The 18,282-nt window shown below is 40.6% G+C and overlaps 1 protein-coding gene and 1 long non-coding RNA gene across 4 annotated transcripts; both read right to left on the bottom strand.

The window, feature by feature from the left end:
• Positions 1 to 256: 256 nt before the first annotated feature.
• LOC134220435 (arginyl-tRNA--protein transferase 1) lies at positions 257 to 2,877 on the bottom strand. 3 transcript variants are annotated; one of them, XM_062699493.1, is made up of 7 exons: positions 2,642 to 2,877; positions 1,856 to 2,514; positions 1,643 to 1,786; positions 1,391 to 1,540; positions 1,037 to 1,218; positions 601 to 910; positions 257 to 532 (listed from the first exon to the last, which is right to left on the bottom strand). In XM_062699493.1, exons 1-7 carry the CDS (start codon positions 2,724 to 2,726, stop codon positions 434 to 436), a joined length of 1,629 nt encoding a protein of 542 aa, XP_062555477.1. In that variant the 5' UTR covers positions 2,727 to 2,877; the 3' UTR covers positions 257 to 433. The 3 variants fall into 3 exon arrangements, with proteins under 3 accessions (XP_062555477.1, XP_062555479.1, XP_062555478.1); XM_062699495.1 differs by lacking the exon at positions 1,391 to 1,540; XM_062699494.1 differs by lacking the exon at positions 1,643 to 1,786.
• Positions 2,878 to 14,946: 12,069 nt separating this feature from the next.
• Positions 14,947 to 16,815, bottom strand: LOC134220434 (uncharacterized). Its single transcript, XR_009981896.1, has 3 exons — positions 15,864 to 16,815; positions 15,430 to 15,802; positions 14,947 to 15,295 (listed from the first exon to the last, which is right to left on the bottom strand). It is a non-coding gene; the product is annotated as an uncharacterized LOC134220434 (long non-coding RNA).
• Between the last annotated feature and the right edge of the window lie 1,467 nt (positions 16,816 to 18,282).

The raw sequence follows: 18,282 nt of genomic DNA, 5'->3' as shown, positions 1-18,282 counted from the left end.
ATCCATAATCCACTGAGATGTTTGACAATCTTATCGTTCGTGACGTCCTCAGAAAGATTGAAAAGTATTACTTCTACTGCTCTACAGCCAAGTGTTTCATACTGAAACGCATCGTTCTGTTGTTTGATAATAAGTTCAAATAATAAAACCAACCACCCTCAACCTCAAGTGCTTTTAAAAAATTCCCATAGTATATTTTTTTAAAGTTTTGGATGTGAAATTATCGACAATCGTTGATCTGAATAAAAGAAGCCCATCAACGGCAGAGAACGTTTAAATTATATTTTTAATAAATAGCCATATCGATTTTCATGTGATCTATATGCCAGTAACATAGAATACAGAGTAAGTTTGAAAAAATTAGTTCATACATGTTCGGCTTAACTCAATGGTTCAAAATACTCTATCGCAGCAATGTAATGTACTCACTATTTTACCCTTCGTAGAGCAGCATTCGACCCAAGCATAGTTTCCCAACAAGTTTTGCATAGGTGGTTGTGTTTTTATTTGGCTGCAACAGACCTACCATTTTCTGAAAATTTCCATGCAAAAATAAATTATTTGCGCGTCAAGGAAAGTAAAAACAATACAACGGTTTACCATAAACAGCGAATACCGCCGGTATGAATTGCCGTGCAGAATGAGCACATCGTTTATGTCCTGTGGTCCCGCCGCGTTCTGATCGACAGCCTTGGGATCCTCGTTTAGGCGGCAATATTTGTTCTGGTTCAGTTTCTGCACAATTCGATCGTCCAGCAGGTGCCAGCTGTACACTTCCGGGCATAGCAGATACGACGGATGTAGATTGCTTTTGTAGCGCATTTTGGGACACGAGTGGATATAGAATCCCATGTAGTAATTAGAAATACTGGGCGTGTGTTGGTGTAATTTACGCGTAAACGCAAGTTCTCTGTAGGATTGTTGGAAGTAAAAATAATCAATTTTCAGTTTAACGAAATTAGGAAAAAACGAGAAAACATGTAAAAATTGTAATGATCTTATTATAAATTTTCGTATTTGTCCTTGGCAATCATACCTCATAGATGCATATGTTCCAAGCGACAGGAAACTATACTCGGGATCGTAGAAAAAATATACCGAGCTAACGCAGCTCGGAAGCACGTCGATCACCCCAACGGCGATAAGCCGGTCATCCAACCAGTACTGCTGATGAAACGATCCGAGACCACAACTCGGCGTGTTTGCACCAGTGTTAAACTGTAAATACGAAAAAAAAGTAACATTTTATGTTGTATCAGACCGACCTTATTTATGAAAAATAAATTCGTTAGACGGAATGCTATTTTTCGACCGGTCAGTGGGAAAAAAATAAGGACAGAACCAGATGTGTGCAATTTAGAGAGGTATCCGTGGGGTCGATGGGCCGTACCTGGAGCGGGGATGTGACCAAGAAGTCCAGATATTCCTCAATGGTTTTAGGTGGATCGTTGTGTACCTCGGATTGATACTTCTTGTACACGGCAAAAGAGGCTTCTAGGCTTTGCTTGAATTCACTGCTCGAGGTGCAGATGGTCACGAGCTAGCGTTTAGCAAATTTGGATTTCAGGGATCGATAGTCAGAATAATAGAAAGAAAAAAAAACGAAGCCATTTAATAAAAAAACTAGTTGCAAACTAATCACCTTCAGTGGAGATTTCACCAGAAATCGTTTATAGCGATCCATTGTCAATTTCGATGCCGGATCCTGGTGGATCCTCATTTGATAGGAACAGTAGAGAGCGTACACCAAATCAGTCGCACCTTCATAAGATGGAACTAACTTTACCTGTAAGTAAAAAAAAGGATCAAAAATTAATCGTAATATGTCTATAAATGCCGACAAACAAATGCATACCTTTAATCGATGAGCAGCTTGATCTCCTTCTTGTGGTTCCTCATTCAAGAAGTCTTCCAGACTTTTCTCTACATTTTTTCCTTTTGCGTCCCTCATTTTTTGGTTAATTTCCTCAACGTTTAATCCTTTTTGTATTAGCTTCTCCCTTTTTCGTTCTATTCTTAACAGCTTTGCCTTTTTAGGTGGTTGCCCGCCACCACCGCTAGACGATTTTGTAGACAAATTAGAGCTGCTCCCTGTGTGAGCATCTTTCGGCAAGCACAAGCCATCGACGGTATCTTGACCAAATACTTCCACTTGCTCGTTCGTTTCACACAACCCTGTCAAATTATTTAAATCCAGTTCTTTCCTAGGATTACGCGCCACGTCTCCCATTTCTAAGTCACCACCGCCTCCGCCTTCAGCTCCATCATGACTTGCTTCATTCGCCACTGCATCATCCTTTCCTTTGAGTCCATCTTTGAGAAACTTGTTGACCCGCTTAATTATCTTCTTGTGCGATTTGTTCAGCCGGAACGCCTCTGCGTCGCATTTTATCGTGTAAGAGGGGCAGCAAGTTTTTTGCATATCCGGTTTGTAGCAGTAACATCCGGAACGGCGCCAGCCACGATCAATGAGATCCTGATAGTCCTGGCAGGTCATGGTATGAGCCCACATCCCTGAGGAATGAAAATTTGATGATACTAATAATGCTTATACCCTGACGCAATGTTATTTTCAACGTATCACAATCTGTTCCGTCTTAGCGAGTTTGTTTAAAATTAAAATGCAACTGTTCTTACTTACCGTGCGATTGGCAGGATGTGGGTTGCTTGCAATAGCCACAGCTATAGTCGGCTTGCTTGCCGTAAAAATCAACAATCGTGTACATTGTTTCCAATGAATTTCAATCAACCGACTTTCGATCGCTTCCTTGCCCTGATATAAGGTGTAAACCAACAGGATATCGTACTGAATAAAATTACAATTATAATTGATTTGGGAAGATGCTGATGTGAAAATATGCTACGTTTAGACAAGGCAAGTGAATTGAGCAAGTCGCTTGAATCGAACGCGAACTGAACGTGTAAACACCTTAATTCAATTCACTTGAACGAAAAGAAAGTTGAACATGTTCAACTTTTGGCAAGTCAATTGAATTCAACTGAGTTGTTCAATTCACTTGCCTTGTCAAAACGTAGCATTATGCTACGTTTTGACAGGGCAAGTGAGTTGAACAATTCAGTTGAATTCAATTGACTTGCCAAAAGTTGAACATGTTCAACTTTCTTTTCGTTCAAGTGAATTGAATTAAGGTGTTTACACGTTCAGTTCGCGTTCGATTCAAGCGACTTGCTCAATTCACTTGCCTTGTCTAAACGTAGCATTATGCTGATGACTATTTTTGTTATTCAATTTTTGACTCACCATCCACGACAGCTGTTTTTTCTGTGTTGCCAAAAACATCAAAAAGGCAAGCATCTTATGGACAGAGTGACCAGATACATTTTGATATATCGGTATAGTAAAAATCTGGGTGGTGCGGATAGAATCGATTTGGTTGTCAAACTGAAGCCAAAATTTTCTATTGTGCCGGAGCCAAACATTGAAGATTGTGGTTATGTTCGTTTCTGATCTAATATTGAGAAGTATTGTTATAATTTTGGGAAAAAATAAAAATAAATTTTATTTGAGTTTTGTATTCTTTGTAACAAATATTCTCACATTATATTGCTTTTCTCACCGAAGAATAGACTACCGTGCAAATTTGTCGAAGTACCAAAACAAATGCTCACACGTCCAATTGTATAGAAATTAGCGAAAGCACAATCCAAAACATCATTCTTGCACCTTATCTTACACCCCAAACAGCTCTTTCTTGCAGTGGAGACGTCATCCATATACACGTAAAAAAATTTAATGTTGTTTATTATTAATAATTCTAATACTTTTTTGCCAAAGCAGGCGCTTAATGACATGTATAAGAAAAAACTTATACATCGCATTAGTCACATACATTCGGAAACTTATACTTTTCATTAACTTATGAATGATATTAGCTTTTTGATATGGGATCATTCATTAGATGGCATAATGAAGAGTATAAGTATTTTCGAATGGTTTTTTGCCATAACATATAAGGTTATTTTTTTACGTGTATGGAGAAACTGGTGGGAACATATTTTGGTGGGACAATATTTTTTGCATGGGAGTCGAACACGGCGCAAAATTTGCAATATTTCGAGTGAAAAATTAGTGGGTATGCAACTAAAAAGCACTCGTTACGAAATTTCACGAGATTCAGCAGCTGATTAGAGCATGAATGTATGTAAACAATCGTATAGTCATGTAGAGTCTAGCGCATTTGTGTGCCCTCATGCAGCGGGGAAAGAGAAATTCGAAGAGCGGGAAATTTTTGACAGCCAAGTATCTGCAAAATAATTTTGTTTGTGGGAGTGATTTCAAAATATCCCTCTGCTAGCTTGAGCACAGAAAAACGGCTCTATCCGCAGCACCCAGGTAAAAATGAAGAAAATCGGTATTTATTGTTCCCATGCAAGTAAACCGTATAGGCACATAGACATTAACTTTAGGCTTTAAGGTTGGTATCGTGTTCAAAAGAAATTTCTTTTTCTATCTCAATCACATGTTAAATTCCGTTCACTGAATCGGAAAAGTAAAGAATCGAAACAAAATTCTTACATCAGTATCCACATGAAAAGAACAAAAAACAAAATTGGCTTTTGTAAGGTTCCCACGCAAAGTAATGGGAGCTGTCACTTTACTTTCGGAAAAATATTCTGCTCGATTATTCCGTAAGTAAAAGTGACAATTTGCTCCATGCAGATCAGTTGTCAAAATTCCTCTTGGTAAAGGTTGGTATCGTGTTCAAAAGAAATTCCTTTTTCTATCCCAATACCATGTTAAATTCCGTTTACTGAATCGGAAAAGTAAAAAGTTGAAAAGAAATTTCTTCAACAGTATCCACCTGAAAAGAACAAAAATCAAAAAGGGAATTTGTAAGGTTCCCACGCAAACTAATGGGAGCTGTCACTTTACTTTCGGAAAAATAGTCTGCTCGATTATTCCGCAAGTAAAAGTGACATTTTGCTCCATGCAGATCAGTTGTCAAAATTCCGCTTGGTAATATTGCGCATAAGCCCCAAAATTTTATTCCCACCTTTGGGTTTCCGCGCCGAGCACTCAGCGCCAGACTCGGCGACAAGGAGATAGTGGTCAAGTTGGTACTCCTGATTTTTTGACAACTGATGTCGATTGGTTGTGTGAGTGTACCGGTGTCAAAAAATAGAGCTTTTAGCTAAAAATTTAGTTGTCAAATGCACATTTTGACAGCAATATAGATGTATGAGTGAATGAAATGTGCAAATGCTCTATCGCGGAAGCAGTCGCTGAAGACAAGTGTCAATGGTTTCAGTGACGAAACGAAAAGTTTCAATGCAAAAAGCAATATTGAACAAAATTCCGTAACCTCTCTACTTTTTAAGTGGATACTGGCCTTAATATTGAACAAAATTCCGTAACCTCTCTACTTTTTAAGTCGATACTGGCCTTTAAACCAACATTAAAGGTGCTTCAAAGCTTTATAACAGCTCTGCAAATGCTTAAAAGTCAGGGAGGAGGGGGGGGGGGTAGATTGGTACACTCGCCAAGCTGGGGTGGCCCAAGGGGTGGCCCGCCTTTTCCAAGCCTATAGGCGTAATAAAAGTAGTGTTTAATGCAGTCGAATTTTTTGGTAGAAAAATCAGTTGGAATTTCTGGTATATGTATATATAATTTTTTACATGTTTCATTACACATATAGAACAAGCAGAAATCATTCTCTATACATTCTATAAGGTCTTTATAAATTACAAAATGAATTACATATTCGGAAGCTTATCTCAATTTTTTGAATATTTTCCAAAAATGTATTGAATTGATTGTGGAAAAGAGGTACAGCTATCAGGTACAGCAGATCAGGCTGCAAGCAGTGCTAAGCGACTAATAGCAAAAACTTCGAATAGTGCTCATTCGTTTTATATTTTGATTACTTAATGCAGTGAAATAAAGAGTTTGTATTTGTTTATTCCTCAACATTTTTATTTTTATTTTGGGAGAAATTTTCATAAGCTGGACGATTGTATTGAATGCATTAAATATTTTCTATAAAATAAACCCATTTGTGTTCATCAGAAAATATTATAATTCAAATCAATAACCATAAATAAATTAATGTGTCATCACTCATACATTTTTCATAAGGCTAACACATAAAATGCATTAGAATAAGGCAATTGCAAAAATCTATATCGCTCACACATAAAATATATACAGATTTTTTGCTCAGTGTACAGCCGTCCTTTTGGAGTTTTTCCGGTTTGGGAAAACTTGATTCGAACGGTGATTGGATTCGGATTGTGATTAATGGTGAAGTTAATTGATTGATTTCGGACTGTCATAGTTGCGGTTATAGGGGTTATAGCCTCGGTTATATTGTACGTTGAATTCAAGACTGGACCCGACGGTTTGAATACGCCGGTCCATCTAATCCTCGATCTAATCGATGTTGAAATTGACGGTCGACGAAAGAGTGAGAAAGCCAGGAGAAAGCTCCCACTTGGAAGGATATCTAAAAGAGAACAAGAATCTACCTGGATAAGATGCAAACCACCTTAGTCAAGATTCATTTTCATCTTAGGCTCGAACCAACTCCCTTTTAAGTCTTATCATGTGTGTGTGTTACCTATACATTCACATTCTCTTGAGAATCGAAGCGGTTCTTCTGTCAAAAATTTTCCGGCATGTTCTTGTCTCGGTTCTGCCATGGCCATTTTTTATTCGTTTTTCACCCGTCGGTCAATGTGAAAATTAATTTTGTGCAATTGCCGTCCTGATAATTATCAATAACAGGACATAAAACACTCAAGGTATCCCAAATGATTTTTGTTTGCAGGGTTTAATGTCAGTCGTAACATAATTTGCATGAATTCTCTTTTATTTTTCAATTGCGCAGGAAGTATCAGATCCGGATGGGAAAGAACTGTAGCTGGGACTCCGACTCGGAGGTGGAAAATGAGGAGCAATCTATTGAAGCGCTCGTCCGCATTCCGTCGGAAAAAAAATCGAATGCAGCCAGTGCGATAAGAAGCTCAGCCGGAAGGACAAAAACCATCAATCGCATATGAAGATCCACAAGAAAGAAGGGAAGGAAGATCCTCCAATGGATTCCAGATGAAATATCCACTGAATTTCAGAAGGAATCCTCGCTGGATTGCAGAATGAATCTCGGCTGGATTTCAAAAGAAACCCTCGCTGGACTCCAGAGCGAATCCTTTCAAAATTCCAGAAGAAATCCGCACTGCATTCCAGAAGGAATTCCTGCAGCCTTTTAGAGAAAAATCCTCACTGGATTCGAAAAGGAATTCCAAAACGAATCACTTCAAAATTCCAGAAGATTTCCGCACTGGATTATAGAAGAAATCTGCACTGGATACCGGAAGGAATCCCCAATTGATTGCCAGAGGAATATGCACTGGATTTTAAAAGGAATCCTTACTGGTTCCATATGGTATATCCATTAGAATCCAGAAGAAATCCCTACAAAATTCTAGTAAAAATCCAGACGAAAGTTTGCACAATCTAGAATCCAGCGGAAATTTCTTATCCATCCAGATTCCCTGTGGAATTTAGTGAGGGTTGCTTCTGAAATCTAGTGAGTATTTCTATATGAATTCAGTGTGGATTCCTTCTGGATTTATGCGATAGTTTCTTCCCTAACACAGTGCAAATTAATTCTAGAATTTCGTGAAAATTACCTCTGGAATCCAGGGCAATTCTTGATGCAATAAGGTATCTCCGCTGGATTCCAGAAAGAATCCTTCCAAAGTTCAAGAAGAAATGCCCACTGGATTCCAGTTTTCTCTACGAAGTTCCGGAAGTAATTCGCACTGTGTTACGGAAGGAACCATCGCAGGATTCCTGAAAGGATCTTTATTGTATTCCCACTGCATTCCTGAAGGAATCCACATTGCATTCATATAGAACTCCTCACTGGTTTTCAGGAGCAATCCCCACTAAATTCCAGAAGGAATCTTCTCTGGATGCATGAGAAATTCCCACTTGTTTTCAAACCTATTCTCCATTAATGCCAATAGGAATCTCCTTGTTCTCTTGAAATCTTCCAAAAGTAGAGTTAGTTCGTGGATTGAATCTCCAAAATTATGCCGTTTACCTATCGTCTTCAACAGGTTTTGCCGAAGGATACTCGCAGGCAGGAATCTAGACCATCCGAGTATCTGGAAAATCTGAACGCTTCCAGCATCCCGACTATTCCTGCCGACTACAGAGCTAGAGCCTGGTAGGGTTCACATTTCATCAGCTAGGTAATGTTTTTTACGGAGTGCTAAAAAAATCCTAAAATAAAGTTTACTTTAAAGAAAATAAAAATAAAATGTTTTGTTTTGTGCAAAAAATGACATTTCAAGGAATAAGAAGAAGTAGAGGAAAAAGCTTTTAAAATTGGGTACCCACATCTATGAGATATCTAGAAGCTCCATGGTATTCGTGTCTAGAATATATCGAGAAGACATCTAAAAGCCAAATCCTACCAGTTCAAACAGTTGTAAATTTGAGGTAGAAACAGTTTGTTGCATTTTGAGGCATATTTGAGATGTGACAGTTACTAGACATCGAGGAAAAATATCTAGGAGACTTATTTTTTTGTCTCAGAGATATCGCGGAGATGTCTAGAACAAATTTCCGAGTGGGTGTGTAGCCCACTCGGAAATTTGTTCAGATAGGAGTTGAGTTCAGAACAGGGATCAGGAGATTTCTTTGATAGTTCAAAATGAGTTACCGTTAAAATTGACATTCTTTATGCATACTGCTCGTATTGGCGTAACGAGTGCGGAAGATCATTGCACTGTTCTTACATTTTCATTGATGTTTGTTTTGATTCCTTTTGACAGCCAACCCACGTGGTTTTGCTTTCGACTCCGATCTCCAATGAGCTAGACTTTACTAGGGTCTAAGGCGCAGATCAGCGCTGCGTGCCACTAGTTGCCTCTTTCACTCTCCCGCTATTCTTATGCAACGTAAATAGTGACGTCACTATTTGCGTTGCATAAGATCAGCGGGAGAGTAAAAGAGACAAATACAGTCGCGATTCGCTGGTTGGGCCACGACCTCGGCCCAACTAACGAATTCGGTTTTTTAGTTGGGCCAACTGACAGCCATTTGAACACGTGTATTTCGACTTGAACATCACAAATGATGTCCAGTGACGCCCAATCCCGTTTTCCGTGTTTACATTGAATTTTGACGTATGGTTGCTTTTTAGTTGGGCCATGGCCCAACCAGCGGAGGCCCAACTAAAAAGTGACCCAAGTATTAAGATCCCAACCAGCGAATCCCGACTGTAGTGGCACGCAGCGCTGATCTGCGCCACCTTAGTAAAGTCTAGCTTCTTGTCCGATCTTGGCTTGGCGTCGCGACGTGGCGAAGGGTAAATAGCATGCTTTTGGAATCATAAATAATTGCTAGCCAGTATCTGCATCATCCAAGTACATGGACATCCTCCCTAGCTTGGAACGGTAATTTGAAACAACACCAAGCAAACATTCGTTGGAATCCATCCTTCGACTAAATCCACAATAGCCTAACGCCAGAAGAAATATTTAAATTTCTTCACCTCCGCTAAACTTCTAAGGGCCGATTTCTTCACCAGCCCCGCTTAGGCTCTGTCTCATTTGGATAATTAAACTTAAAAGTGACAGTTCGAAAATTAGCAAATAACCCAGTCATAAGAATGGCTGGTGCTACCCAGCAATTCCAATAAGACATCGATGCAAAATGATTCGCTATCTGTCAAAAGTAATCTTGCTATGCGAGCAGGGTTATTTGATAATTATTGAAATGTCACTTTTAAGTTTAATTTCAGTTTAATTCTCCAAATGAGACAGACCCAGGGGGATAGACACTTGAATCATTTGATTCGTTTTCATTTTCGAGTTTTTCAGAATCTTTTCGAATCATTTGAAATCTTTTGAATTTTTTTTGAAATCTTTTGTTATATCTCGCTTGATCGCAGTAAAATCCCGCCCATGCTTTCGTTTCAGTGTATACGCAATACATCTGTCAAAATTTTCCCATTATGGCGTCGTCGATCATCGCAAAAAATGTTGTGAAGTGCAAGGTAAGTTTTTCTTATTTTTATATATATTATAGATTCATTTTCATTTATTTAGCTTACATCTAAACAGATAACACTGAATCAACAATTTGACGCCACAATACACGGTCCGCGGCCACATCTCTCCATCCTCGATTGCGCCACACGCTCGCTCATTCTGCACCTGGTCCGCCCACCTCGCTCGCTGCGTTCCACGCCTTCGTGTGCCTGCCGGATCGGAAGCGAACACCATCTTCGCAGGGTTGCTGTCCGGCATTCTTGCAACATGCCATGTCCAACGTACTTTTCCGGCTTTGGTTACCTTCTGGATACTGGGTTCGCCGTAGAACTGGACGAGCCGACACACACCGTCCTCTTGCACACCGCCAAAAGTTGTCCTAAGCACTCCGAGTGCTTGCAATTCCTCTTCGAGCATGGTTGAGCATGTTTCGTGCCCGTAGAGGACTACCGGTCTTATCAACGTTCGGTACATGACGCATTTGGCGCTCCGAGTTCCATAAGGAAGACCTATGGATCTCAAGGAAGGATTCCACAGGAGCTCTTGGAAGAAGTTTCCCAAAATTGCTGGGTTGGTCCAGGGTTGCTGGAAGGAAATCTTGTTGAAGGAATTTTCAGGGCTTTCTTTCTTGAAGTCATGCATAATTTTTGAAATACAGTAAAGAATTTTGGAAGGATTCTTGAATGAATCTCGTCAAAAGTTCTCAATTTATGTAGAGAATCCTGGACGAATGTAATCGGGAAATTTTGTTCAGAATTCCTTCAAAAAATCTTGAAAGAGATTGTGGTAGAATATCAGAGAATATTTCCTCAAGAATCCCAGGAGTAATTCCAGTGGAATTCCTGAATTATTGTTGAAATTATCTTTGTAAATAATTTGAGAAACCCTTCAAATTTCGGGACTTCCAATAAGTTCTGGAGAAACTTCCAGAGAAATTCCTGGAGGAATTTCCGGTGAAATTCCTGGAATATTAGGAGGAATTAATGGAGGAAATTCCACATGAATTCCTGGAGGAACTTCCGTAACAATTCCTGAAGGAACTTCCGGAGTAATTCTTGGAGGAACTTCCGGAAGAGTTTCTGAAGAAACTTCCGGAGAAATTCCTGAAGAAACTTACGAAGAAATGCCTGGGGTATCTTCCGGAGGAATTCCTAGAGCACCATCCAGAGTGATTTACGGTAGAATTCTTGAAGGAACTTCTGGAGGAATTTCCGGAGAAGCTTCCAGAAGAATTCCTGCAGGAAGTTCTGAAGGAATTCCTGGAGAAACTTCTAATGCAATGTAAAAGTTCTTTCTTATACATGCCATTAAGCGCCTGCTTTGTCAAAAAAGTATAAGAAATCCTAATAATAAATAGCATTTAAATTTTTCAAGTGCAGGAATTCCTAAGGAAGTTCCTTCAGGAATTCCTCCGGAAGTTCCTCCAGGAGTTCCTCCGGAAGTTGCGGAGGAGGAACTTGCGGAGGAATTCCTGAAGGAACTTCCGGAGAAATTTCTGGAGGAACTTCCGAAGTAATTCCTGGAGGGACTTCCGTAAGAATTTCTGGAGAAACTTCAGGAGGAATTTCTGGAGGAGCTTTCGGAGGAACTTCCGGAAGAACTTCCAGAAGAACTTCCTGGAGGAACTTCCGGGAGAAATCCCTGAGAAACTTACGTAGAAATTCCTTGAAAAACTTTCAGAGGAATTCTTGGAGAAACTTTCGGAAGGATTCCTGGAGGAATTTCAGGAGGAATTCCTGGAGCAACTACCGAAGGAATTACTGGAGGAACTTCTGGAGGAATTCCTGGAAACACTTCCGGGGGAAATTACGGAGAAATTCCTTGAGAAACTTTCGGAGGAGTTCGTGGAGGAACTTCCTGAGGAATTCCTGGGAGAACTGATGGAACTTCCGGAGGAATTCCTATTGAGATTGCTGACAGCTCACATCGGCTGGCCCAGCTGATTCCAAACTCGATGAAAATAATAACAAATAGCCGTCATAACAGTTAGCCCAGATGGTGCAATTGTTCACGAGCCTGCATTTCCAGTCACAGGGCTTAAAATTTGATTAATTTTACCAGGTGGGATGACTGAGTTGAAGTTTGTTTGTTGTTGTTTTCATCGAGTTCTGCGGAAGAACCCCAATGATAATAAAATGGTTACCGGTTTTTCCGTAATTTTCACACCGGGCTTAGCAACCTCTATAGGAACTTCCGAAGGAATTCCTTGAGGAACTTCCGGAGGAATTCCTGGAGGAACTTCCGGAGGAATTCCTGGAGGAACTTCCGGAGGAATTCCTGGAGGAACTTCCGGAGGAATTCCTGGAGGAACTTCCGGAGGAATTCCTGGAGGAACTTCCGGAGGAATTCCTGGAGGAACTTCCGGAGGAACTTCCGGAGGAATTCCTGGAGGAACTTCCGGAGGAATTCCTGGAGGAACTTCCGAAGGAATTCCTGGAGGAACTTCCGAAGGAATTCCTTGATGATCTTCCGGAGGAATTCCTGGAGGAGCTACCGAAGGAATTCCTGGAGGAACTTCCGGAGGAATTCCTGGAGGATTTTCCGGAGGAATTCAAGGAGGATTTTCCGGAGCAATTCCTGGAGGATTTTCCGGAGGAATTCCTGGAGGATTTTCCGGAGGAATTCCTGGAGGATTTTCCGGAGGAATTCCTGGAGGAACTTCCGGAGGAATTCCTGGAGGATTTTCCGGAGGAATTCCAGGAGAAACTTCCAGAGGAATTCCTGGAGAAACTTCCGGAGGAATTCCTGGAGGAACTTTGGGAGGTATTCCTGGAGGTACTTCCGGAGGAATTCCTGGAGGAACTTCCGGAGGAATTCCTGGAGGAACTTCCGGAGGAATTCCTGGAGGAACTTCCGGAGGAATTCCTGGAGGAATTTCCGGAGGAATTCCTGGAGGAACTTCCGGAGGAATTCCTGGAGGAACTTCCGGAGGAATTCCTGGAGGAACTTCCGGAGGAATTCCTGGAGGAACTTCCGGAGGAATTCCTGGAGGAACTTCCGGAGGAATTCCTGGAGGAACTTCCGGAGGAATTCCTGGAGGAACTTCGGGAGGTATTCCTGGAGGTACTTCCGGAGGAATTCCTGGAGGAACTTCCGGAGGAATTCCTGGAGGAATTCCTGGAGGAACTTCCGGAGGAATTCCTGGAGGAACTTCCGGAGGAATTCCTGGAGGAACTTCCTGAGGAATTCCTAGAGGAACTTCCGGAGGAATTCCTAGAGGAACTTCCGGAGGAATTCCTGGAGGAACTTCCGGAGGAATTCCTGGAGGAACTTCCGGAGGAATTCCTGGAGGAACTTCCGGAGGAATTCCAGGAGGAACTTCCGGAGGAATTCCAGGAGGAACTTCCGGAGGAATTCCAGGAGGAACTTCCGGAGGAATTCCAGGAGGAACTTCCGGAGGAATTCCTGGAGGAACTTCCGAAGGAATTTCTGGAGGAACTTCCGGAGGAACTTCCGGAAGAATTCCTGGAGGAACTTCCGGGGGAATTCCCGGAGGAACTTACGTAGAAATTCCTTGAAAAACTTTCAGAGTAATTCTTGGAGAAACTTGCGGAAGGATTCCTGGATGAATTTCCGTGGTAATTTCTCGAGCAATTGCAGGAGGAATTCCTGGAGCAATTTCAGAAGGTGGATGAACCTCCGTTTAGGATAAACCTCCTGGAGGAATTTCTGGACGATCTTCTGAAGGAATTCCTGAATGAACTTACGAAGAAATCCCAAGACGAGCTTTCGGAGGTGTTCCTGGATGAACTTGCGGAAGAATTCCTGGAAGGAATTTCTGGACGAATTTCTGGACACACATCCAGATAAATTCTTGGACGAACTTCTGAAGGAATTTTTGGACATCCAAACTGCCGAACAGCTACATCCAAAGAAATTCTTAAACGAATCTCTGGAGAATTTCCTGGACGATCTCCCGGAGGAATTCCTGGACGAAATTCCGAAGGAATTTCTTGAGGAGCTCCAGTAATTCTTCAGGGGCTCCTCCAGGGATAAGCCAACAATCTCGCCGGAAAGTCACCATACATTTATGTAATGCCATACAAGAAGAATGCTCGCTTAACTTTTCAAAAGGTCCTAAGTAACATTTTTTTCATGATTTAATTTGAGTACTGCAATCAAAAGCTTTCATATTGGTCTGTTGATTGCACTATTCAAAATAATTCATGAAAAAAATGTTACTTAGGTCCTTTTGAAAAGTTAAGCGAGAATGACTGGTTATATAAAATCTCGCCTAACTTTTCAAAAGGACCTAAGTAACATTTTTTCATGAATTAATTTGAATACGACAATCAATAGCTTTCATGTTGTTCGGTTGATTGCGCTATTCAAATTAATTCATGAAAAAATCATTACTGGTTTTTTGAAAAGTTAAGCGAGAAATGTTCAAAGCAATGGTTATTGTTGAATTTATACATCCGGCAGACTACGGTGAGCTGCACAAATTACTATGACGGAAAAGCGATAAGTGATCAATGTGTTAAGAAGTGACTACGGAAGCACGCTTAAGCGGTCGTGCTTCGTGATAGTCACATAAACGAAAGCTGATAATATAAATTTTTAACAGAAATTCCAGATATTAAATGAAAAACCACTTCAAGGCCTAGGGGTCTTTAGTAGACTTGCGAGCAAAGGCGTAGGATTGCCGATTCTCGGTCTCGGTGTAGGATGTTTTCGGGTTAGAAACTTTCTCGACACCCTGGACATAGTGTATCCATTGTACTAGCCACACAAGTATGTATCTTATGCAATGGCGAGCATAGAAAAGCTAAGTTGAAAAGCAGGCCAAATTCCAGTTGGAATGTAGAGCCATTAAAGAAGAAGAAGAAAGAAAAAACCCAAAGAAAAAAATACCATCTGTAAATGAGTCCATGTAGGCAATTCCCTTTTAAAAGATTTCCTCAAAAAATGAAACAATTCTGCTCTCATATAATAAATATATATTTATATTATATCTAGCATGATTTATATTCTTATCTACTTATCAATAGAAATTGTGCCATTTATTCATTATTCACAACACATGCGCTGTCCTCTTGTACTGCGGTCAGTTGTTGAATACTTTATAAAAAAGCTCCTTCTCAATCATGGTAACGGATATTTCCTCGAACCCGTCAAACAGCTGTTCCGGTCATTAGGATTCTCGAAGATCTGCAACTTGTGGATGGTGGATTGGCAACGACCCTTCCGGCCATCAAGGATCATATATACTCCCTTTTCTGGATTTCGAAAGATCTGTTCCATCTTTTTGTTGATTGATGTGATTTCTTCCCTGTGAACGGAAAAAAAAATGTGTCAATGAAAAAGAGAATCGAACCGTGCATTGTGGCGTCAAATTGTTGATTCAGTGTTATCTGTTTAGATGTTAACTAAATAAATGAAATGTACCATTGGTACTTTGCGTACCTGAAGGAACAAAATAGACTCCATCTCGCGGTTCTCAGCAACGCCTATCCCTACCTCCCCGTGGTGCTGGCCGGGGTACGAGCAACCTTAGGGAGCATTGGGTAACCAACCCCGGTGGGAACTATGGTTGTACGGTGTCAGGGAACGTGAAAGGGAGTTTGCTCCTCTCTTGGGTGCAAGTCTGAACGAGCGTCTGTTCTCCATGTTAGAAGCGGCTCACAACAGCATTTGTTCTCCATGTTAGGGGCAGCTGATCATCGTCCGAGTGCCAGCGAGGGACTGTAAGCAAATTCGCGCAGCATAGTCCACCGGAAATTTAGGTGGCATGGCCCTCAGAAATTTAGGGAGCTTGTGTCAGGCCCTGGTAGCCAGCCTTGAAAACAATCAATGAATAATCAGCAAGAGAATAATATATGCCATTTAATCAAACTTACCATTAATCATTTCATTCGCAGTAGCAAACTGTACCGACGAACGAGGACTGTCCATGGTTTAGGAGAAACTCCTTGGTTTATTCTGCAGAAGCTGCAGGTTAGCTAGATTTTCCGCTGATAAATATTCGTTGTTATGCTTTTGCTGATGCAGCTCGCCAAACGAAAGTCCGCATGCACTGCTCACCGTCGTGGTAAGACTGTTGGACCTTCGGGTTTTCAGCAGGCCCCTTCCATCCATATCGAAGTCTCCAATAAGAGAAACTTGCTGGAAATCACTTATATTGGCATCGAACGAAACGCGATTTTTGCTGCTGCTATTGCTATTGCTGCTACCGCTGCGAACAGCAGCAGAACCAGCCGCATTTGCCCCACCGGGAGTGCAAGAGCTGGTGGCACTGGTCGATGCTGCTACGGCAGCTGCAGCGCGGGCCTGATAGTTGAACTCCTCTTCATTATCGTAATCACAATCGTAGTCGAATATATCGGTTCCATTTTTGCTCAGATAATTATCGTGATTATCGGTTCCAAGAAGCTCAGATGATTATCGTCGCTCGAGTCCAGATCCGAAAGCACCACGGTGTGGCCACCGTTCATGTTCAAACTGCCGCCATTAGCACTGCTTCCCAGGAGCCCACCAGAGGCTTGACTAGAAGATGCAATCAGGTGATGGTGTTTGCTGGAGTTGTTGGTCGCGGTGCCGGCACTGCTACTATTCCCAATGGATTTATTACTACCCTGCGGGGGTGTGTAACTAAATGTGACCGGCACGAATATTCCGAATACCGTCTTTGTTTATGTTTTGATTTTTTTAAACTTTTTTTTATTATCAATCTCGCCACACTGAACAAAAACGTCAATAAGGCGAGAAAATAGTCAAAAAAGATTCAATCTCGCCGAATCATTTTAAATCTTTTGAATTTTTTTGAAATCTTTTGAATGATTTGTAAAATGATTAAAGTGTCTTCCCCCCTGGACAGACCCTTAGCGTCATAAACCTGGTCTATCGTAAGCTTTGCTTATATTTAAACGTCACTTTTAAGCCGAGCCTGAAATTTTGATTTATTCACGCGCGCTTAATGGTTGGAGGCGGTCGCTTAACGTAAGTTGCGTTTAACTAATTTTCCAATATCTTTCCATTACTTTCCAATTGAAACGTCAATCTCAGCCTTTTGTTTTGTTGTTGTTGGTGCATTCAATCTTGCGTTGAAATTTTAAAAGTGAAAAAAATGGCAGCGAATTCTGAACAGAAAAAGTGAATCCGTTCGGCAAATTTTTCAGAAGCGGAGGAAGAACTACTGGTACGGCTCGCATTGAGCCGGAAGTACATAATCGAGTGCAAGGCTAGTGACGCACAAAGAAACGAAGATAAATCTAAAGCATGGAACGATATTTGTTCCGAGTTTAATGCTAAAGCTATCAGTACACTGTTTGTCATAATGACAAATATTTGTCAAGTCAGCCTGATATCCATGTCGATTTCTAATCGGTTTGATAGATGTCCGGATCAACTTGACAAATATTTGTCATTATGACAAACAGTGGACTGCGGGCTTAACTGCCTTAACACGGTGAGTGAAATAGTTGAATTTTAAAACTTTGTGAGTTGTTGCGGTTTTTTAGGGTACCGTAAATGAAGGCATGCAAATCAGTTCAAAAATATTTTTTTTAGGTTCGTACTGCAGCGGTACTTCGGAAAAAATATGAGAATATTAAAAAATATCCAGCTTTCCACGCTCACCATAATGGTGGCTGGTATAAATATTTCTGACAGTAACTGCTTCCGACGCCGATTTGTATTCGACGCTCTCGTATCTAGGCAACTATTTTCACTTTGTTTATTTATTAATCTCAGAGAAAAACTATCTGTACAATCGGGTATGAAGTATTTCTTCATATTTAGAACATTTATCATTATTTATTTGTATTTTGTAGGTTTTTGTGCAAATTGGTGATACTTTCACGAATGTCTGGTGCAGTAGTACCTGGATTTACCAACACAGATAAAAATATGTTGTGATTTTAAATGTATTTTCATGCACATATTTGGAGCATGCAAATAAACATAACTTCCAATAGATCTTACTGTTCTTTTAAATAGAAATAAATTTAAACCGTACTTGCTTGTAAAATTCGGTAAAATTTTATTGAATATCGATGGTTTATTTGTTTGTTGATATTAAGGTTGGTATCGTGTTCAAAAGAAATTTCTTTTTCTATCTCAATCACATGTTAAATTCCGTTCACTGAATCGGAAAAGTAAAGAATCGAAACAAAATTCTTACAACAGTATCCACATGAAAAGAACAAAAAACTAAATTGGCATTTGTAAGGTTCCCACGCAAAGTAATGGGAGCTGTCACTTTACTTTCGGAAAAATATTCTGCTCGATTATTCCGTAAGTAAAAGTGACAATCTGCTC

Source organism: Armigeres subalbatus, chromosome 3, assembly GCF_024139115.2.
Source record: "Armigeres subalbatus isolate Guangzhou_Male chromosome 3, GZ_Asu_2, whole genome shotgun sequence".
In the NCBI taxonomy this organism is placed as follows: Eukaryota; Metazoa; Arthropoda; class Insecta; order Diptera; family Culicidae; genus Armigeres; species Armigeres subalbatus.
This window is presented reverse-complemented; position numbering and strand designations above follow the sequence as displayed.

Excerpts from the sequence above, each read along its gene's own strand:
- LOC134220435 (XM_062699493.1), bottom strand. The coding sequence starts at position 2,726 with ATGTACACGATTGTTGATTTTTACGGCAAGCAAGCCGACTATAGCTGT. Across the intron at positions 1,219-1,390 it reads TGGTCACATCCCCGCTCCAG|TTTAACACTGGTGCAAACAC; the intron begins GTACGGCCCATC and ends TCGTATTTACAG. Across the intron at positions 533-600 it reads GGCGGTATTCGCTGTTTATG|AAAATGGTAGGTCTGTTGCA; the intron begins GTAAACCGTTGT and ends GGAAATTTTCAG.